The 21,610-nt window shown below is 44.0% G+C and overlaps 3 protein-coding genes across 15 annotated transcripts in view; all 3 read right to left on the reverse strand.

The window, feature by feature from the left end:
• Window positions 1-212: 212 nt before the first annotated feature.
• LOC124011034 (ELAV-like protein 1) lies at window positions 213-6,834 on the reverse strand. 4 transcript variants are annotated; one of them, XM_046323974.1, is made up of 7 exons: window positions 6,689-6,834; window positions 5,686-5,893; window positions 4,315-4,498; window positions 3,226-3,329; window positions 2,174-2,327; window positions 1,860-2,085; window positions 213-1,746 (listed from the first exon to the last, which is right to left on the reverse strand). In XM_046323974.1, exons 2-7 carry the CDS (start codon window positions 5,719-5,721, stop codon window positions 1,422-1,424), a joined length of 1,029 nt encoding a protein of 342 aa, XP_046179930.1. In that variant the 5' UTR covers window positions 5,722-5,893; window positions 6,689-6,834; the 3' UTR covers window positions 213-1,421. The 4 variants fall into 4 exon arrangements, with proteins under 4 accessions (XP_046179930.1, XP_046179928.1, XP_046179929.1 ...); XM_046323972.1 differs by having other exon boundaries at window positions 4,282-4,498; XM_046323973.1 differs by having other exon boundaries at window positions 4,282-4,498; window positions 5,686-5,745; window positions 6,689-6,821.
• A 4,857-nt stretch (window positions 6,835-11,691) lies between these two features.
• On the reverse strand, window positions 11,692-15,446 carry tspan37 (tetraspanin 37). Of its 3 annotated transcripts, none has more exons than XM_046323014.1 (8): window positions 15,177-15,446; window positions 14,904-14,987; window positions 14,074-14,265; window positions 13,869-13,943; window positions 13,156-13,254; window positions 12,860-13,012; window positions 12,637-12,720; window positions 11,692-12,481 (listed from the first exon to the last, which is right to left on the reverse strand). In XM_046323014.1, the coding sequence occupies exons 2-8, from the start codon at window positions 14,964-14,966 to the stop codon at window positions 12,293-12,295; spliced, it is 855 nt and encodes a 284-aa protein (XP_046178970.1). In that variant the 5' UTR covers window positions 14,967-14,987; window positions 15,177-15,446; the 3' UTR covers window positions 11,692-12,292. The 3 variants fall into 3 exon arrangements, with proteins under 3 accessions (XP_046178970.1, XP_046178971.1, XP_046178972.1); XM_046323015.1 differs by having other exon boundaries at window positions 13,869-13,987; XM_046323016.1 differs by lacking the exon at window positions 13,869-13,943.
• Window positions 15,447-15,594: 148 nt separating this feature from the next.
• LOC124010516 (phospholipase D1-like) overlaps window positions 15,595-21,610 on the reverse strand; it is a 25,044-nt gene continuing 19,028 nt past the window's right edge. For 6 of the 8 annotated variants that reach the window (XM_046323007.1, XM_046323008.1, XM_046323012.1 and 3 more), the window contains 11 exons: window positions 21,017-21,145; window positions 19,605-19,723; window positions 19,395-19,508; window positions 19,106-19,216; window positions 18,663-18,751; window positions 18,458-18,571; window positions 18,339-18,388; window positions 18,000-18,137; window positions 17,448-17,601; window positions 17,128-17,245; window positions 15,595-16,902 (listed from right to left, as the gene is read on the reverse strand). In XM_046323007.1, the coding sequence (XP_046178963.1) occupies window positions 16,678-16,902; window positions 17,128-17,245; window positions 17,448-17,601; window positions 18,000-18,137; window positions 18,339-18,388; window positions 18,458-18,571; window positions 18,663-18,751; window positions 19,106-19,216; window positions 19,395-19,508; window positions 19,605-19,723; window positions 21,017-21,145 (1,361 nt within the window). In that variant the 3' untranslated portion in view covers window positions 15,595-16,677. Of the gene's footprint in view, window positions 16,903-17,127; window positions 17,246-17,447; window positions 17,602-17,995; window positions 18,138-18,338; window positions 18,389-18,457; window positions 18,572-18,662; window positions 18,752-19,105; window positions 19,217-19,394; window positions 19,509-19,604; window positions 19,724-21,016; window positions 21,146-21,610 lie in introns of those variants that run through there. The other 2 variants (XM_046323013.1, XR_006834460.1) reach the window with 2 other exon arrangements.

Genomic DNA, 21,610 nt, shown 5'->3' on the forward strand with positions numbered 1-21,610 from the left:
CATCCTCGTCCTTCAGACCATCTTGGAGTCTAGCTAAACCTTGTTGACCATTCAAACGTCCTGTAATATCTCAATGGGAGTGCGGTGAGTAGTGTCATACTGTAGTATCATCATATTAGCAGTCTGGTGTCTGTAGCTCTACAATCTAAACAGAACCCCAACGAAAAATCCCAAACCAAATCTGAAGAAATAAAAGAAACAAAACCAAAATGTTGAGTCAAATCTAACTAAAATTTAATGATTGCATATGCAAAGTAAAACAATCAAAACAAATCTATACCAACAAAAATAAATCACAAAGGCCATAAATTCTTCTTTAGCTTGAGATGAGCATAAAAACTTAAATAAAAACTCTTCCAACTCTCCGATCAGTAATCTACGCTTCAACGAAAAAAGAAAAGTTAGTCTCTCCGAAAGAAAATTCAAGAAAAACATCAAAAGATTGACAACTTTTTTTAAATATTTTTTTTACAAAAACAGGAAACTGGATGAGAGTGAGCAGTGTTGCTCCACTTTGTGTTAGATTCAGCCTTCGTACCGGTTGTTCAGATGCCCAAACTATTACTGGTGAGGGGAAATAAGTCATAACAGTAAGCATCTTTCCCTATTCACAAAAGCTTCTCAGAGGACTGAATGCTGATCTAGGATCGACAAGGCCAAACTGATCCTAGATCAGCATGTGAATACGGGCCCTGGGGCAGTTAGAGCATATCCTTCCATTTCTTTGGTCCTTCTTAAACACCTTCCTACTTTAAAATCTCCAGACCTTTGTACATGGCCTCTCAGAGATTCAACTGTTAAAAGGACACAAAAACAGGACACACGCGCTGCTATGTAATGGTACCATTCAGTACCTAACTTGCTGTGTATAAAACGGATTCTGCAAGGTGAGAGAAGACATTATACAATAAGGATTTAAAAAGGGCTTTTCTTTTAGAATGGCTGGAGACAGTGGATGGCTTGACAGGGTGTGCGGGTGGTAACTTAAGGCATCCATTTCTACACTGGAACCAGAGTCTAAGACAGCATGCTTCCTCCTACAGTGGGGGACTAGACGTATGAATGTAGCGCATCCTTCTCCAAGTCCCATATAGTGGTCCTACCATTCATATGGCACATAGTGACACTAGTTTAGTCTCACAGGAAAAACAATCTAGTCTTGAATTGTGAAATTGGTCACCATATCAGGATGGACATTGATAACTGTGTTTGGAACATCCCAAATCATAAGTAAAAAAAACAAAAAACAAGAGAAATATCAAACTCAGCCTAGACTCTCTGTTAGACTAGTACAAAGATGCAAAGTGAGAATGGGCTTAGTGAGAACGCTAAAAACAGGTTTGTTTTGTCAAACTGTGGCAATTTACCCTCCATATTAGAAGCCTGGCATGAGGTGTCCCCCCCCCCCCCACTATTTTTCTCTACTTGTGGCCTTTGCTGGTCTTGAACGACACCTGTAGGATCTTGTCCCCGAGGCGGTAACCATTGAGGCTGCCGATCGCCATGGCGGCCTCTTCGTAGTTCGTCATGGTAACAAAGCCGAAACCTTTGCACTTGTTGGTGTTGAAGTCGCGGATGACCTTGACGTTGGTGACGGCGCCGAAGGGCCCGAACATCTGCCACAGGATGCCCTCGTCGGCGTCCTGGCCCAGGTTGTAGATGAAGATGCACCAGCCAGCGGTGGCGTTCCCCGGCACACTCACCCCAGACATACCGCTCATATGGTCCACAGACATGGGAGAAAACCTGGGGGAGGACAGAGGGGGCTAGGGTTTACCACTCTGTCTCTCGTCACTGATGTGCTCCACACTCATTTTAGAGAACCTGAGGGGGGACAACACTTCCAGTGTGTGTGTTACCTGAATCTCTGAGCCTGGTGGTGAACTGGCCCTCCAAAGCGGCGTCCCTGGTTGTGGTAGAGCTGCGATATGAGCTGAGTGTTCTTGGCCTGGTTGGGACTGGCAGCAAACTTCACCGTGATTGGCTCAGCAGATCCGGGGGGTTTCTGTCCGTTAAGGTCTTTGATGGCGTCCTCGGCCTCCGCTCGCTTGTCAAACCGGATGAACGCCACCCCCCGAGACAGGCCTGGGAAAAGAAATGAACAGGACAGGTTCAGCTGAGAGACAGGGAACACAGCGGGGCCTGGTTCTAGAGTGTGTCTGTGTGGTCCTACCAGAGGCCTGGTCGACCAGCACACGGGAGTTGATGATGCGTCCGTAGCGAGCGAACATGTCCTCCACGTCTTTCTGGGTCATGGTCTTGGGCAGGCCACTGATGTACAGGTTGGCGTCTTTAATGGTGTCAGAGCTCGGCCGCGCATATGAAACCTAACACCAGAGGGCAGCACATAGCACATTAAAGACCACTGACAATATCAGTGTGTACTACTGAGGATTACACACAACCCCCAATTATATCTAGCCAGAAATTACTTCAAAAGTGGATGTTGGAAGGTTGTTTTTATTATGTTTGTATATCTTTATGCAATCCTGGTGAATTAATGTTTTGTAATTGCCCTATGTTTTGGATTTACAAAAACGTGAGTTTACTTTTAGAATGAGTAATGTTTTATCAGGAGTAATGTCTCCAAAACTAGAAAATGAAATAGTGAAAATGTGGTTTTTACGTAGAAAAACTATTCCCGTAGTAAGCTGTGGTGGGAAATATCGAAGTAGGACTTTCCGAGTGTTCAAAATTACATAGACAACAATTACAGTAACAAAATCAACATCGGTAAAAACATTCTCTCTCGTGCAAAACCAAATAAAAAGTTCCAAACTTAAATGATAAAGTAACGTGTAAAAATTTGAACCTGAAGTAGTGGTGCCGAATAAAGAAATTAAAATAAAGTTTAATCTTCAATAAGGCTGAAAATACGGTTGCACTTCTCTACTCCATCCGTCAGAAGCGAGGCCAGTGATCTATCAGACGTAGTCCTGTCTAACATAGACCCACACTAACGCCGATTCACAAATCCAACCCTAAACCACTGGCACTACATGCCCTTCTGAAACTAAATGGGATGGTATCAGCAAAGGGCAAAGAAAGGCTAACATAACACCATATTGCTAACACCCACACGATCCTTTCAGATCCATAGGAGGGCCTAGGAGGAAGCGTCTAGGGGTGGATTTGACAGTCAGCCTCAGTAGAGAAGGGCTAGTTTAAATGACATGACATGGTTGGGTTGACACAGTACTGTAGGAACACCTTATTGCACGTTACCTTGATAGTTTTAGACTGTAGCCTTAGTCCATTCAGAGTATTGATAGCTCTTTCTGCATCGCTAGGGGTAAGATAGTTAACAAATCCGTACCCTAAACTGTGGCCTAGAGAAAAAAAAAGGAAAACAATAAAATAAAATAAAAAAAACGTTGTATAGTTTCAAAAAAAATCGGCACACAGGTCAAATAAATGATTAAACAAAACAAATCCTACACAATGCATGCTAGTCGTAAAACAAGCAGATAAAAAAACATGAGCTGGCGCACACCCAGAATAATAGTGTGTGGAGGCGCTGACTAACAACAAATAAACCATCAAATAAATTGAGTCGCACACTCTGTGTAATCTCCCAGCAATTTAATGGGCATTTACCAACGTTTCCAGCGCCCTGAAGAAGGCACAGTGATGCCTAAAAGTTGGTAAATACCCATTCAATTGCTGGGAGATTACACAGTGTGTGCGACTCACTTTATTTTGATGGTTTATAGTCGTAAAACAAGTAACAAAGAAATAGGCTTCAACAAAACTGGGCTGTTTTCCTGGAATAAGGAAAGCTGAGCCCATCACGGACAGATCGAGATCATGGATAAATATCTACACCAACAGCCTTATACAAAACAACTATGTGGAATACCTCATATCAAGTTCAGGAGGACAAATGTTCAAATTGCAGCGAGACATAGTCCTAAACAGAACATATGACAAAGTTGTTTGCATAGATACTACAAACATCTCACCACAAAGTTACTAGCGAGTATGTCAAAGATGTCTCATCAGCAGTTCTCATACACCTACAAGAGGCAGACAGGGCAGTATACCAGTTACTGTACACACTGACTGGTTGGCTTGAACAAACATGTTATGGAGGTGCCCTTTGTAATATATCAACAATTATGGTGGGTCCCCACGGTTTGTTAAAGGTACCCACCCCTGAGTCGTGTTCAGTAGGACGCAACATAGCAAAATGTTCACCGAACACACCCCTGTAAATGTGAGCCCTACACACAGCAGACTAACTCTTCCATCCATTCTACTCCAAGGTCAGAGGTCACACACCTGTAGTGCATTGTGGGACAAGGTGTTCCGTACCTGCCACTTTGTCCCGTATGAGCTTGGCGGACTCCACCTCGCCAATGCTGCTGAAGAGGCTGCGTAGCTCGTCCTGGCTCATGCTCTGGGGAAGGTAGTTGACTATCAGGTTGGTCTTGGCATCCGTCACCTCATCTCCTCCTCCCATGTGATCCTCGTAGCCGTTGGACATGTCATACACCTCCTGGGGAGGGAGGGAGGGGAGAGAGAGGGGGGCACAGTTAAGGAAGAGAAACAGGCATTCGGAAGTAAACCAGCATGGCTGAAACGTCAACGGGATGCAGATTTTAAATCATAAAAGGAAAACAAAATGTTTTTACAATTCTACATGCAACATTGTAAACATAGTATCCTAATCTACAGAGCCGAATTACGCCCCAGATGTAGGAGCACCATGGTGGATGGCAGCAGTGACTGTAGCTCCTCTTACCCACAAGTTAATCACCTGCAGTGCTTTCACAGCCAGACTCAACTCTCAGCTACTCTCTACATAATCATGGACCAGGCATTATCTTAAAACACACCTATACCCAGCCATTAGGAAATGTACCTGGCTACAGTCTTTCTATGATAAACATTAGAAATACGATGGTCATGTAACGTTTTTGAAAGAAATACCTTGCTTTTTCATATGTAAGAAAATGTACCCGTGTGACTGCTAGCCAAATAGGCTTGCACTTCTGTTGTCATCTGATGAAAATGAAGCTATTTTCTGCTGACTGTGTTGCACTAACGTGTGTTCTGTGAAGCAGAACTATAGTAGCAAACCCCTCAATCACTCGACTGAAGCAACAACAAAAAACAACTTTCAATATAAAAACTCAGGTGAAATGGTTTAAAACAGATTTTTTTAATGGTCTTCGTTTTGAAAATGCAGATTGAACTCTAACACAACCCCTGCCCAGTGGGAAGAGGGTTAGCTAGCTGCTAACCCTGTTCTGAATATTGCATCCCCTTGACCAGGCCTCAGTGCTGTGTTCTGACAGAGCTCCATTCATTCAGAGGGGCTATCTGATTGTGTATTCTGTGGGGTAAGACAGTTAGCCATCCAGCAGGCCCTTGGATGAATGAAACTCCTGTATTTCACTAGTAAACATGATGACCAATACTGATGGGTCTGACTATGAGGATAATTTCTATGCCTTTTTCTCTACTTGCGAGCAATAATAAATATTTATACCAGTATGTTAACAAGCATAGGAGTGTATATAGAGTGATATTGAAGCCCCAGTGTTTATCAATACAGTCGAAAACCATGGGCCAACACACAACATATTCATGCAATCTGATTAAATAGCTAGCTGGATTACGATTGTTACAATATAATTACTTTAGGACGGATCTTCCCCTAATGGGAAAAGTTATACTCACTTTTAGGTACCTGATGTGGCCTCTTCGAACAGCCATGAAGACCCCTCACTGCTCCCAAAGCTGGAGGAGGTATCACAAACCAAATAATGTATATGGGACAAACAAAATAAATAGGGGTGAGGAGGGGGTAAGGTTTGTTTTCAAATAAAATTAATAATGAGCTTAACAAAAACGAAACGGTAAATTGGGCCTCCCCCTTCTGACGCACCTGTGAAGAAGAGCAGAGCATTATTTTGTTAGTCCCTGAGTGGCTAATTAGCCTGCGACCACTGAGCTATTACGACTGTTATCTCGATGACGTATGATTTGTGGCATGTTTCATTAGCAACCAGACTATACACAGCAGCCAGCACGTTGGCGAACTAACATATTAGCCAACTACTGTAACTAGATTTGGCCTGTTTGTGGCTAACGTTGCCTCATCGAGCACTACGGTAGACAAATGAGAGCAAAACATTCATACCGCAACGTTAGTTACTAGTTTGTGTGAGTTAGCTAACGTTAATACCTAGCGAGTTATATAAATATCTAACAACTACTTACGCCAGGGGGCGTGAACACTTTGGTTGCTTACTAGCTGGCTAGTTAATAACTAGCTAGTTTGCTAAATGCAAAAGGAAGAAAACAAAAGTTCCTGACGCAAAGCAAATGGACATTGTCCTGCTAATTGACGTTAGCGAACACATTGCTACAGGAAAACTAACTAGGCCATATGCCCACCGTTCCCTTATTTTCGCGAGCATGTGTTGAATGCGGTCCCTCTCTCCCACCTAAAACTCCGACATCTTGTTCAGGGCCTTGTTAGCTACAGTTAGCCACCTAGCTAGATTAGCTAAGCTGGCAAAAAAATGCTCAAATATCATTCTGTGGTTAGCTATCTGGCACTGGTGGGGCCTCCAAACCCGCATTGCTGGCATTCGGCTTTGTTGTAAAGCAGAGCGAAATGGTAAATCAACTGGATTACTACAACATAGCTAGTTCGACAACCACATAGCTAACTTACCAGCTTTTTGTCGTTGGTGCTTTCGCTGTTCTTGTCTGTCAATCGTTCCGTGTTTTTTTAGCTAGCTAACTTTAGCTGAAAGCTCCTTCTCGCAGGCACCAAAACCAAGAGGACCGCTGACGAAGGCAGATCCACGCCCACCTCTGCAGATGATTTGTTACTGCCCTTGTCAATTACAGATGTGGCAACTACGGGTAAGTATATCCTCAGGGTCAATTTGGGGGATTTTATTTAAACATATATGTTTTTATATATGTTAAATTCACAGTACAATCACCACAGATACTTTGAACACCTCTCTATCAGGTATTTTAGCAACTTTTCAGATGCATTTTATACCTCAATTTCACTGTTTTGTCCTTTTGAGCTTCTACTATGTTTTTCTGTGAGAACACGTTAATAATTACACATGTCATGTTATCTACTAGAGAAAGAGTCAATTAAATAAAATCTGTATCAATATTTAGTGAGTGTGCCCTTTATATTGTTTTTAAAAATAAAAAACATACCTGTCCTTTGGTAGTGGTGAGAATGTTAATTTAGTTACTTGTGACACTGAAGCACATGGCTGCAGCAGACAGTTGTTCCAAATGTAATGTAAATATTGTTTGTGTAGAGAATATATTTTTATTGTCATAATTTCCACAGGTTATAATTTCTTTAATTTGTGGTATAATTGTTTTATAAACACCGACTACTAAAACGTTGTTTTATTGTTGCGTATTATAATTATTTATAATAATAATAGGGGAGGTAGTTCAAAAATGAACCCCAAAATGTTATTCAAAAGACTCTTAGAGGATCCATTAACCCTTTCAAAGGGTTCTTCAAAGAGCTTATAGGGGTTCCCCCACAGTTTCAATCTGAAGAACCCCTAAAGGATACTCCAGGAACCTTTTCTTTTAAGAGTGTAGAGCAACAACAGGGGGAAAAGGACAAACTAACGAGGAACAAGAAAAGAAAGAGCAAAAGGCGCTTCTTGAATGGCACAAATCAGATCCTTTAGCAGAAGTTTAAGAGGGAATATTCAGAGATTAAAATGTCCTACTAGGAATTCTGCAAAATACGTGCTTTTTAAGTTCTAAAGCCAACAGTCCAGGACAGGGACACATGCCTCTGCAAAACCCACGCCAACCTCAGTTCATGGTGGACCAATTACAGTATCACAAAGTGACAACATTGAGAACCTCATTGAGAACCTCATTGAGTCTTTGCAGAGGACTACCTGTGTAAATACACCAGTGAAATCCAGGCAATTCACTTTGGCGATTCTCACAAGTAGGTGACTCTCCACACCTGTGTTGGATTTCTTATTTTATTTCACCTTTATTTAACCAGGTAGGCCAGTTGAGAGCAAGTTCTCTTTTACAACTGCGATCTGGCCAAGATAAAGCAAAGCAGTGCGACAAAAACAACACAGAGTTACACATAAACAAACGTACAGTCAATAACACAATAGAAAAGTCTATGTACAGTGTATGCAAATGTAGTAAGAATTAGGGAGGTAATGCAATAAATAGGACATAGAGGCGAAATAATTATGACGATGTGCAAGTGGAGATACTGGGGTGCAAAAAATTAAAATAACAATATGGGGATGAGGAAGTTGGATGGGCTATTTACAGATGGGCTATGTGTACAGGTACAGTGATCGGTAAGCTGCTCTGACAGCTGATGCTTAAAGTTAGAGAGGGAGATAAGTCTCCAGCTTCAGTGATTTTTTTACAATTCGATTCTGTCATTGGCAGCAGAAAACTGGAAGGAAAGGCGGCCAAAGGAAGAGTTGGCTTTGGGGATGACCAGTGAAATATACCTGCTGGAGCACGTGCTATGAGTGGGTGCTGCTATGGTGACCAGTGACCTGAGATAAGGCAGGGCTTTACCTAGCAAAGACTTATAGACGACCTGGAGCCAGTGGGTTTGGCGACGAATATGTAGTAAGGGCCAGCCATCGAGAGCATATAGGTTGCAGTGGTGGGTAGTATATGGGGCTTTGGTGACAAAACAGATGGCACTGTGATAGACCACATCCAATTTGCTGAGTAGAGTGTTGGAGGCTATTTTGTAAATGACATCGCTGAAGTCAAGGATCGGTAGGATAGTCAGTTTTACAAGGGGATGTTTGGCAGCTTGAGTGAAGGAGGCTTTGTTTTGTGAAATAGGAAGCCGATTCTAGATGTAATTTTGGATTGGAGATGTTTAATGTGAGTCTGGAAGGAGAGTTTACAGTCTATGCAGACAGTCTATGCAGACACCTAGGTATTCTAAGTCAGAACCATCCAGAGTAGTGATGCTTGGCGGGCAGCAATCGGTTGAAGAGCATGCATTTAGTTTTACTAGCATTTAAAAGTAGTTGGAGGCCACGGAAGGAGAGTTGTATGGCATTGAAGCTTGTCTGGAGGTTAGTTAACACAGTGTCCAAAGAAGGGCCAGAAGTATACAGAATGGTGTTGTTTGCTTAGAGGTGGATCAGAATCACCAGCAGCAAGAGCGAAATCATTGATATATACAAAGAAAAGAGTCGGGCGAGAATTGAACCCTGTGGCACCCCCATAGAGACCGCCAGAGGTCTGGACAACAGGCCCTAAGAAATTTAACATACTGAACTCTGAGAAGTAGTTGGTGATCCAGGTGAGGCAGTCATTAGAGAAACCAAGGCTATTGAGTCTGCCGATAAGAATGCAGTGATTGACACAGTTGAAAGCCTTGGCCAGGTCGATGAAGACGGCGGCACAGTAATGTTTCTTATCGATGGCGGTTATGATATCGTTTAGGACCTTGAGCGTGGCTGAGGTACACCCATGACCAGCTCGAGTATCCAGATTGCATAGTGGAGAAGTTACGGTGGGAATTGAAATGACCGGTAATCTGTTTGTTAACTTGGCTTTTGAAGATTTTAGAAAAGCAGGGCAGGATGGATATAGGTCTATAACAGTTTGGGTCTAGAGTGTCTCCCCCTTTGAAGAGGGGGATGACCGCGGCAGCTTTCCAATCTTTGGGAATCTCAGACGATACAAAAGAGAGGTTGAACAGGCTGGTAATAGGGGTTGCAACAATTTCAGCTGATCATTTTAGAAAGAGGGTCCAGATTGTCAAGCCCCGCTGATTTGTTGGAATCCAGATTTTGCAGCTCTTTCAGAATGTCAGCTGTCTGGATTTGGGTGGAGAAGTGTGTGTGTGGGGGGGGGGCAAGTTTTTGCAGGGGGTGCAAAGCTGTTAACCCAGGGTAGGTCGTAGAGAAATGCTTATTTAAATGATCGGATATCGTTGATGTAACGGTGGTGTCAGTGTTTCCTAGCCTCAGTGCAGTGGGCAGCTGAGAGGAGATGCTCTTATTCTCTATGGAATTTAGTGTCCCAAATCTTTTGGAAATAGTGCTACAGGATGAACATTTGTTTGAAAAAGCTAGCCTTAGCTTTCCTAACTGACTGTGTATATCGGTTCCTGACTTCCCTGAAAAGTTGCATATCTCGGGGGCTTTCGATGCTAATGCTGTACACCACAGGATGTTTTTGTGCTGGTCAAGGACAGTCAAGTGAACCAAGGGCTAGATCTGTTCTTAGTTTTACATTTTTTGAAAAGGACATGCTTGTTTAAGATGGTGAGGAAAGCACTTTTAAAGAGCAACCAGGAATCCTCTACTGACAGGCTGAGGTCAATATCCTTCCAGGATACCCGGGCCAGGTCCATTAGAAATATACCACGAATGATAGTTTCACTTTTCTCACTGAGCTCTTCTGTGCAGATGACCCCTTTGCTATCTGGGCCCATCTCTCAAATCCACTGGCCTACTTCCTTGAGCTCTGCCCATTGGCTACTTTTGGAATGTTACTGTGTCTTATAAAATGTTTAACAATGGTTGTTATTCAAAATGTTTTCAATAAAATATTAGTTTTTAAAAATCTGTTTTTTTACTTAGATGTCCACCACACCTTGTCATTCCCCCCACACCCATATATGTTTAGGTACATTAGTATATTATGTATAACTTACATTGATTTGTTTTAGATAGGGAAATGATCATCTCAACAATAAAAAGGTTGGGTAGAAATATCTTATTTTTATTATCTTTTTCCAGCTGTCACAAAGGCAAGTCTATAAATTCATCATGTTGAATTATTCATATTAGGAAAACCGTAAAGCTCTTAAAATACACAAATGTATAAGAAATGTGTTAAATTATTTACTTCATTTTTAACAAAAATTGATGTTTAATGACGTGATGGAAATAAAATGTGTCTATGGCTGTCTGAGAAAAATATGTACATTCCTGAATAGGACGATATCAGATATTAGCAGATATTTTATAGACAAATCAAAGAATTATACTGGTAAAATGGTGTTTCAATAACATATCATTTCTGAAAGCTTGCAAGGCCAAAATGCCCTAAATTGCAGAATCACCCAGCTACATACAAGTAAGTTACAATCAAACAATAGCCACACAACATAGTTTCAACAAGTTAATTACTCAAGACATGCAGGGCAGTGTAAACATGTCATCTGTTGACAACTGTTTTTGATGGAGTGGTTTCTTTAACAAGCATGCACAATACATCAGTGAACAAAAACACATTGTGGCCATTACATATTCCAGTTGATCCTTATGAAACATTGTGGCCATTACATATTCCAGTTGATCCTTATGAAACATTGTGGCCATTACATATTCCAGTTGATCCTTATGAAACATTGTGGCCATTACATATTCCAGTTGATCCTTATGAAACATTGTGGCCATTACATATTCCAGTTGATCCTTATGAAACATTGTGGCCATTACATATTCCAGTTGATCCTTATGAAACATTGTGGCCATTACATATTCCAGTTGATCCTTATGAAACATTGTGGCCATTACATATTCCAGTTGATCCTTATGAAACATTGTGGCCATTACATATTCCAGTTGATCCTTATGAAACATTGTGGCCATTACATATTCCAGTTGATCCTTATGAAACATTGTGGCCATTACATTATTCCAGTTGATCCAGTTGATCCTTATGAAACATTGTGGCCATTACATATTCCAGTTGATCCTTATGAAACATTGTGGCCATTACATATTCCAGTTGATCCTTATGAAACATTGTGGCCATTACATATTCCAGTTGATCCTTATGAAACGAAGGAAGTGTATGCAGAAGTGTGGGACACTTTTAGAGTACATCTTCCTTCACAGATGTGTATACATTAGTTTAGTGAACAAGATAATCACTCTTTTAAAGTAGCTTCACCAACAAGATCGGGGATGATTGCGTCAATTACCTGTAATGGTACCCTAGGGGCCCTGGAGCTGCCCAGACAACTAGACACACACACACACACACACACACACAAAACCACTAGAGAGCAGTCTTCAAACAGCACTTACACTAAAAGGGCATTATCAGCATTTTCACAATTTCATAGTATTCTTCCAACCTCAGTGTGGAAATATGATATAAAACACTGGAGGAAAAAAAAAACACACACACAAAACAAATCTAATTTGACTGCACTGGGGCTTTAAGGTCCACAGCATCATTAACTTTACCAAGGTTCAGGACATAGTATATCTAAGGTAGATTGGCAGAAAGTATTCTGGACTGAGACTCTGGTTCAGGCCCACTCCCTGTCCAGTATGCCATACTCCCTGTCCAGTATGCCATACTCCCTGTCCAGTATGCCATACTCCCTGTCCAGTATGCCATACTCCCTGTCCAGTATGCCATACTCCCTGTCCAGTATGCCATACTCCAACAGAGGCTGGTCCCTCATCAGCTGAGCCACACTCACAAACCCTACAGTCTGAGAGAGAGAGAGAGAGAGAGAGACTATTATGACACTACTGTACCTGATCTTGTCCAATAACAAACACACATTTTTATTTTCTGTTGTAAAATGTTCAACGTGACCCTTATGTTGTTCCACTATACCCCACAGTGCCCTCTAGTGGTTCCCACCTCCACTAGCACCACTGCCAGAGATGACCAGATGATGAGATGCAGAACAAAACGCAAGGCCTCCTCAAGCTTCACCTGGCAGCCCTGAGGGAGAGGACACACACAGGGTAAGGGGAATTAAATGTTGTCCAGATGTGTATCTACATACCTTTGGATCACCACAGAGGGCCAGGGCTGGTGTGTGTGTGTGTGTGTGTGTGTGTGTGTGTGTGTGTGTGTGTACCTTTGGATATAGTAGCCCGGGCAGCTCCAGGGTACCGTTGCAGGTGTGGTAGGTGTAATTACAGCAGCTGTGAGGTACACTGCCCCGCCCACTGTGGTTAAACCAGGGCGTGGCCAACCAGTCACGGTAGTCATAGATTCCACAGCACTGCAACTAGAGAGGATTCACATCACAGAGGCATTAGATCAGTTCAGATTCCTCCACACACACACACACACACACACACACACACACACACACACACACACACACACACACACACACACACACACACACACACACACACACACACACACCTCTTTCTGTGTGGCGTCCACAGCATCGGAGTATGGGTCCTGACATCTTCCTGTGTATCTTTGAAAGACCCTACTGAAGGGAGCCAGCTCTGAGTCCACCTGAAAGCAGGTCAGTCACATCATGTTATTTATCATAAGTATAACATACAGTGAGTGTACAAAACATTAAGGACACCTTCCTAATTTTGAGTTGCAACCCGCACTTTTGCCCTCAGAATAGCCTCCATTCCTCGGGGCATGGACTCTACGAGGTGTCGAAAGTGTTCCACAGGGATGCTGGCCCATGTTGACTCCAATGATTCCCACAAGTTGGCTGGATGTCCTTTGGGTGGTGGACCATTCTTGATACACACAGGAAACTGGTGTGAAATAAAACAGCAGCGTTGCAATTCTTGACACAAACCGGTATCAAAGGCACTTAGATCTTTTGTCTCACCCATTCATCCTCTGAATGGCACACTTACACAATACATGTCTCAATGGTCTCAAGACTTTAAAAATCATTCTTCAACCTGTCTCCTCCCCTTCAGCTACACTGATTGAAGTGGATTTAACAAGTGACATATATAAGGGATCATAGACTGACCAGGTGAAAGCTGTGTCATGGAAAGAGTTGTCCTTGTTGTTTTGTACACGCAGTGTAGAATGTCATATGGTGATGTGTGCTCTTTCGGTAGTTTTGTAAAGCAATATATATATATATATCTAAGTACCTTTCCTGTGTTGACATAGGCCAGAGCAGCAGCAGTTGCCTCCAGGCAGAAAACCACAACCAGCAGATAGACAAACTGAAATGCCCAAAACCATGGCAACATATAAGCTGTATCCCAAACTGTAGAGGAAGCATGAGCTATGAAAAGCAAAAATACATACATGTTATTATATTCAGACACACTGCAAGTACACACACTCACTCACCACACCCTGCAGCAAGGCTGACTTTCTGAGGGACACCCAGATGCCCAGTCCTCCACTGGCCAATAGGAGAGTAGCGCTGGCCAGAGCTAGGCATGCTGGGAGGATGATGTATGTGTGGGTGAAGAAGATGCCATTGTGTCTGTAGTTCAACAACAGGTACATACCACTCAGACCTACCACCAGACCTGCCACCTAGAGATGGAGGGAGACAGTGTTTATCATATCATTCAGTAATAAAATCATTCGTGAAGGTGCAGTGCAGAAATAACTCATTCGGAAAAAATCTTAATGTATATCTTTCTCAAAATATGTATGTGTGTTCTCTTGTAAAATAGTGAAATCCCACTAGCTCTGAGGCTTCCTTAGTTCTCACGGAATTATACACACACACACACACACACACACACACACACACACACACACACACACACACACACACACACACACACACACACACACACACACACACACACACCTTTTCATTTAGTCAAGTGGATTCAACAGCATCTAGGCAATTCATCTGTAAACATGTAGCAAGAATGAATAGAAGCGAGACAGAGTGGCGGAAACGGTTGGCTAGACAATACGAAGCACATTCTGTCTTTTAATGATATACATTATAGTTTTTTTCAGTGGGCAAGATGAACAATACATCAAAAGTGCATAGAAATATGAAATAGGCTGAAGTTAAAATAAATATTACAATACGTATACATGATTTGCCATTCCTTGACGCATGTTAGCTTAAAACAGTTTTACAGGACGCGCAAAGCAGAAGCACATTATGGTCAGCGGTGTATCGGAATTTGCTTAGTGCTGTAAGATCTTACCCATAGAAGTTGGCAAGTTATCTGAATAACTATTTGTAAAGCTCGTCGTCTTGTTTCACCCATTTTATCTCAAACAGCAGTGCTCTGTGTATTTGAAGAAGTTATATATTTACTTAGTCACGGGGTTTACTCCATACAGCACAGACATTCCACCACAGCAGAATGTCAAGTTGTAATATCAAGAAACAAAACAAGGTGGAAAAATAAAGTTTTTCCAATTCAACATCAAATTCAACACCAATTCAACATCAAAAGTGTGCACGCATAACTTGCCGTTTTTCTCCAACCACATCAAATTATTCAGGCATTTCTCAGAAGAGAGAGAAGCAGCAGCATGACAGCGATAAGGAAGTAGCGGAAGGATTTTACATTAACCCCATCGCTCCCACTGGGTGCCTGAGCAGAGCTGGTGTATACAGCTACATGGTACATCATGTATTTTACACTGGAGCCTGCTCCTCCTCTCACGTTAATCAGCCAATCAATCAATCAATCAATTAATCAATCAGTCATACGTTTTAAGTAGGTAAATGCAGACAGACGGGTGTGTGGCGCCCTCTGCTGGCTGGTGTGGACTGACATTGGTAAGAACATCCCATCGGTTTCGTGCTCATCCCAGCCATCCTTGCAGTGGAATAGATCTACGCTGACATGACACTGGCAGTTGAGAACCAGAACAGCACTCAGTCTCTCCAGTAAAGTTGATTTTATTATCAAGTATATTGAAAATGTATTTAGAAATGATGGGATTGATGATTTAATTATATAATAGGCAATATGATACATTATTTATACAACAGGCAATACAAATACTTACAAGGTGTGATAGAACAGCAGGTGTATTAAAGGCAGAAGGCTGTAGGTAGTTGTGATTCATGCTGAAATTCAGTGAGTGTTTATAGTGACATTTTGTGCTTCACTTAACATTCGTGACGAGCGTTAAAAGCCTCGTTTTACAATTTTACGATTTTACAGAACAATTCCATATTTAGATTGGAAACATTTACATGTCTTCTTCTCAAAGGCAACCTCTATTCTAGAAAAGAAAGAAAAAAACGGAGCTTTAGGCCCCACAGCTAAAGACAGTATGTAAGCTTACGTAGTTCTACGACCATACGAACATGCAGAACAAACAGAGTAGGTGACAGGCATAGGAGAGTGTCCAGGGTCGCGTTCAGAAGGCACAAAACAGGACAAAACATTTAGAAATTAAGGAGGTTCTACTTGAACTGAAGTGCTCATTTTCTTCACCCATTTTCAGGCAGGTGTATTCAGTCAGGTGAAACATTCTAAACCTATACATTTGCAGATAGAAATATATTCATGTGGAGCTAACCAGGTTCCTATCCTACATGATGAGAGGTGACGATCTGTTCTACACAATATATTTCTATCTGAATATCCTGTAGCGTTGTGTCCTCCTGATTACTTCCTCATTAGTCCGCGTGGCAATCAGTCTAATTGGCTGAGTTGTGGATGTGGCAGGCCAAGCGGCATCATGGTCCTCCATGTTTGTGGTTTAAGTTGTCAGCTATCAGCTGGAGGTCCAGAGATCAGTCTAAAGATCCACAGTTCAATGCAGTGGTCTGTGTGTGTGTGTGTCTTGTCCTGTGTGTGTGTGTGTGTGTCTTGTCCTGTGTGTGTGTGTGTGTGTCTAGTCCTAAGTGTGTGTGTGTGTGTGTGTGTCTAGTCCTGAGTGTGTGTGTGTGTGTGTGTCTAGTCCTGAGTGTGCGTGTGTGTGTGTGTGTGTGTGTGTGTGTGTGTATCTTGTCCTCTAGGTCCAGATCTCAGTAGGCACCATGCCCTCCTTGGTCCCAACAGAAGGCATTAGGTTCTGTTCTGAGAGGAAGTCCAGAGGGAATTGAACCAAGAACCCTCTGATCCTCCTTAGCTCCTCCTGGGCTTTACCTGGGTCAGACTGGGCCAGGCCTGGGTTCGTCTGGTAACTCTCTAACTCAGACATGTTACGAACCAGGGAGGACGGCAGGCACCGGAACACCTGGAGAGAGGAGGGGGGGAAAATGAGAGAGAAAGAGAGAGTAAAGTTAGTTAAAAATCTCTTTCATAAAGCAGGTTACACACACACACACACACACACACACACACACACACACACACACACACACACACACACACACACACACACACACACACACACACACACACACACACACACACACACACACACACACACACACACACACACACACACACACACACACACCTTCTCATAGATGGTTGCGTTGCGTCCAGCGGTGGTCATCCAGACATCCTTATAGAAGTGGTCAGAGATAGGGTCAGACACATCTATGGTCGTGTCTATATGGGCTCCAAGGACAGTCCTGACAGGAGAGAACACACACACACACAATGAGATGTGATGTGGTCTTAGTGATTAGATGAGGACCAAAAGGACCAAGTTACACACTCCCAAACCACCCAAGGTGTAACTGTAGTGTGTGTGCATGGATCTGTGTGTGTGTGTATATATATGTGTGTGTGCATGTGTGTGTGTGTGCGTGTGCGTGTATATGTGGTGTGTACCTGAAGCACTCTAAACGAAGCGCCAGTGCGTAGCGTCCAGCCTGGTACTCATGTCCGTCCATCACCGCGGTAACGGTCTCAGAGTCCTCAATGATCACCGCCACCTCGCTGTCACGCTTCCCCAACATGCTGCGGTCGTTGATGTTGGCCGAACCTAACACACACACACACACACAGAAAACGCATCAGATTGCAGCGAACACCAATGGGATGAACACAGAGGCTGCAGTTCACCCATTCACCAGCAGAGGGATCAAGAATAAAAAGTGAGGCTCCGTCTTTTTCCCCAAAAATGATTTCACCTTGATTTAACCAGGTAGGCTGGTTAAATCGGTAAGCTGCTCTGACAACTGATGCTTAAAGTTAGAGAGAGAGATATACGACTCCAGTCTAACTCTAAGCATCACTTTGTGAAAGCTGACAATTCTGAGTCATGCTTGTTATATTAATATGAAACATGTTAAATACTTGTTGTTTCTCCCTGAAATCCCTTCATGAAAACATACGCACTCACACAAGACCGCCTTCTCCCCACCCCCAACACACACCTACCGATGATGACGGTGTTGTCGTCTGCGATGAGCATCTTGCTGTGGACGTAGACGAGCTCTGTGACCAGGCGTCCCTCCAGCTCAGCGTGTGTCCTCAGACCACAGAATGAGATGTAGTTCATCCACTGTAGTTCATCCACTGGAACACACACACACACACACACACACACACACACACACACACACACACACACACAGTTCTCAGACCACAGAACCATATGGAGTTCACCCACTGGAGGTGTGTGTGTGTGTGTGTGTGTGTGTGTGTGTGTGTGTGTGTGTGTGTGTGTGTGTGTGTGTGTGTGTGTGTGTGTGTGTGTGTGTGTGTGAATATCCTTACTTTCTTTCTTCAGCTGGGAGATGATGGAGTATTCACCTCTGATCATGGTCCTGAAGAGGATAGGAGAGTTCAGTTAATAATGAAAACACTGCATGTGTGTGTGTGTGTGTGTGTGTCACCTGTAGTTGAAGTGCATGACGGCCTGGAGGGCGTTTCCTCCCCCTGTTGTGATGTCACCTTCAAACCCAGGAAGTAGTGGAGTCACCACGTACACACGGAACTTCTTGCCCTCCCTACAGAGAGATAAAAACTCATCAAATACTGCACCTCGCACACCTATACCTTACACATCAACACACACCTTACACACCAACACACACATACTTGTGAGCTCTGAGGATCCTCTCGATGAGCGCTTCTCCGATCTTGTTGTAGACCATCTTGTTGTCAGAACAACTGATGAAAAACTGGTTCTGATGAGAGAGAGAGAGAGAGAGAGAGAGAGAGAGAGAGAGAAGGAGAGAGAGAGAGAGAGAGAGAGAGAGAGAGAGAGAGAGACAGAGAGAGAGACACAGAGACAGAGAGAGAGAGAGAGAGAGAGAGAGGAGGTGAGGTGAATAGTACTAAAGCGGAAGAAGGTAGGGTCATTCACTGGCTTTGTTATGTAGTGATCTGTAGGGTATGTAGTGTTGTGTCGTGTTATAAGGTGTATAAGCACCTATACGTAGTTGAGGTGCTGTGGATTGCTAGTACTTCGGAGTGCTATGTAGAGTGTACTGGATGCAGTGCTACACAGTGTAATGTAGTAGTATGTACAGTGTATGTACCTCTATGTAGATGAAGTGCTTGCTCCTGGCGATAGTCTGGAGGTAGGCGTTGTGGATGGACTCCTCATGATACTTAATACCAGCTGACCAGTCAGCTGCTGACCGCAACACCTGGACAGGACAACACACGTTAGTGTGTCAGCAGTGTGTGTGTGTGTGTGTGTGTGTGTGTGTGTGTGTGTGTGTGTGTGTGTGTGTGTGTGTGTGTGTGTGTGTGTGTGTGTGTGTGTGTGTGTGTGTGTGTGTGTGTGTGTGTGTGTGTGTGTGTGTGTGTGTGTGTGTGTCTTACCTGTACTCTAGTGGGAACACAGTCGGGCACCTGGTACCTCAGCTCGCTGGCACTGCTGTGAGACTTGGGTAGGAGGTACGGGTAGGAGAGAGAATGATACTTAGGCTTCATTATCTACAGAGAGAAAGAGAGAATAGACAGACGTGGAAAAGCGGCTCTCAGTTCAACGAGGCACTTGAGGTACGGTGACGGGTGTGTGCTGTGTCTGACCTTACAGAAGTTCCAGCGCTGTATGAAGTGTCTGGCCACGTCCCTGGCAGCTTTCCCATGGACCACAGAGGAGATGTCATGCCACGGCATCCTGGGAGTGGTGTACCTGTCAATGAAGTCTGGAGAGAGAGAAGGAGGGAGGGAGGGAGGGGGAGAGGGAGGGAGGGAGAGAGAGAAGGATGGAGAGGGAGAGAGAGAGAGAGAGAGGGGGAGGGAGGGAGAGGGAGGGAGAGGGAGGGAGAGAGAGAGGGAGGGAGGGAGGGACAGGAGAGGGAGGGAGAAGGAGAAGGAGGGAGAGAGAGAAGGATGGGAGAGGGAGAGAGAGAGAGGAGAGATGGGGAGAGAGAGAAGGAGGGAGAGAGAGAAGGATGGAGAGGGAGAGAGAGAAGGATGGAGAGGGAGAGAGAGAGAAGGAGGGAGGGAGGGAGGGAGAGAGAGAGAGGAGGGAGGGAGGGAGGGAGGGAGGGAGGGAGGGAGAGAGAGAGAGAGGAGGGAGGGGAGGGAGGGAGGGAGGGAGGGAGGGAGAAGGAGGGACAGAGAGAGAGAGAGAAGGAGGGAGAGAGAGAAGGATGGAGAGGGAGAGAGAAGGATGGAGAGGGAGAGAGAAGAAGGATGGAGAGAGAGAGAGAAGGATGGAGAGAGAGAGAGAAGGATGGAGAGAGAGAAGGATGGAGAGGGAGAAGGATGGAGAGGAGAGAGAGAGAAGGAGGGAGAGAGAGAAGGATGGAGAGAAGGAGAGAGAGAGAAGGAGGGAGAGAGAAGGATGAGAGAGAGAGAAGGATGGGAGAGAGAGAGAGAAGGATGGAGAGAGAGGAGGAGGGAGAGAAGGATGGAGAAGGAGGGAGGGAGGGAGGAGAAGGAGAGAGAAGGAGGAGGGAGGGAGGGAGGGAGGGAGGAGGGAGGGAGGGGAGGAGGGAGAAGGAGGGAGAGAGAGAAGGATGGAGAGAGAGAGAGAAGGATGGAGAGAGAGAGAGAAGGATGGAGAGAGAGAGAGAAGGATGGAGAGAGAGAAGGATGGAGAGGGAGAGAGAGAAGGATGGAGAGGGAGAGAGAGAAGGATGGAGAGGGAGAGAGAGAAGGATGGAGAGGGAGAGAGAGAGAAGGATGGAGAGGGAGAGAGAGAAGGATGGGGAGGGAGAGAGAGAAGGATGGGGAGGGAGAGAGAGACGGATGGAGAGGGAGAGAGAGAAGGAGAGAAACACATCAACAGTTGATCTCATAAATGAGGTGTTATTACCATTATTAGAGGAAACTACAGTCAAAGAATGAAGTGTGTGCGCTAGGGTGTGTGAGTGTGTGTGTGTGTTTGTGTGTGGTAGGGAGGGGTTGTGTGTGTGTGTGTAACTGTTCTGATCCCCCTCTCTGTCTTTCTCTGTTAAATTCTCTCTCTCTCATGTGTGTGTGTGTCCTACCATCGAAGGGTTTCTCCAGCTGTATCCAGTCCTTGTAGACAAAGTTGCAGTAATCTTTTCCATGCCAAAACCTGGTGTTACCCCTCAGCTCTCCTACACCTGTCTGGAGGCTTCGCACTGAACAACTGCCTGCACACACACACACACACACACAAACACAGTGGTTGAACATAACAGAGAAAGAAAGAGAGAGGGGTCAGATCAGTGTCACACATATACGCAGCCCTTTCACACACACACACACACACACACACACACACACACACACACACACACACACACACACACACACACACACACACACACACACACACACACACACACACACACACACACACACACACACACACACACACACACACACACACACAGTGGTTGAACATAACAGAGAAAGAAAGAGAGAGGGGTCAGATCAGTGACACACATTCACGCAGCCCTTTCAGAGTGAAGGAAGTGTATTAATGACTATTACAGTTGACACTGACATTTAACAGTGTCTGCTGCCAATGGCACTTTATGGAAACTCAATATGGTTGCCCATAATCACACACACACATAATCACACACACATAACACACACACACACACACACAC

This window comes from Oncorhynchus gorbuscha, linkage group LG23 (assembly GCF_021184085.1).
Source record: "Oncorhynchus gorbuscha isolate QuinsamMale2020 ecotype Even-year linkage group LG23, OgorEven_v1.0, whole genome shotgun sequence".
NCBI lineage: Eukaryota > Metazoa > Chordata > Actinopteri > Salmoniformes > Salmonidae > Oncorhynchus > Oncorhynchus gorbuscha.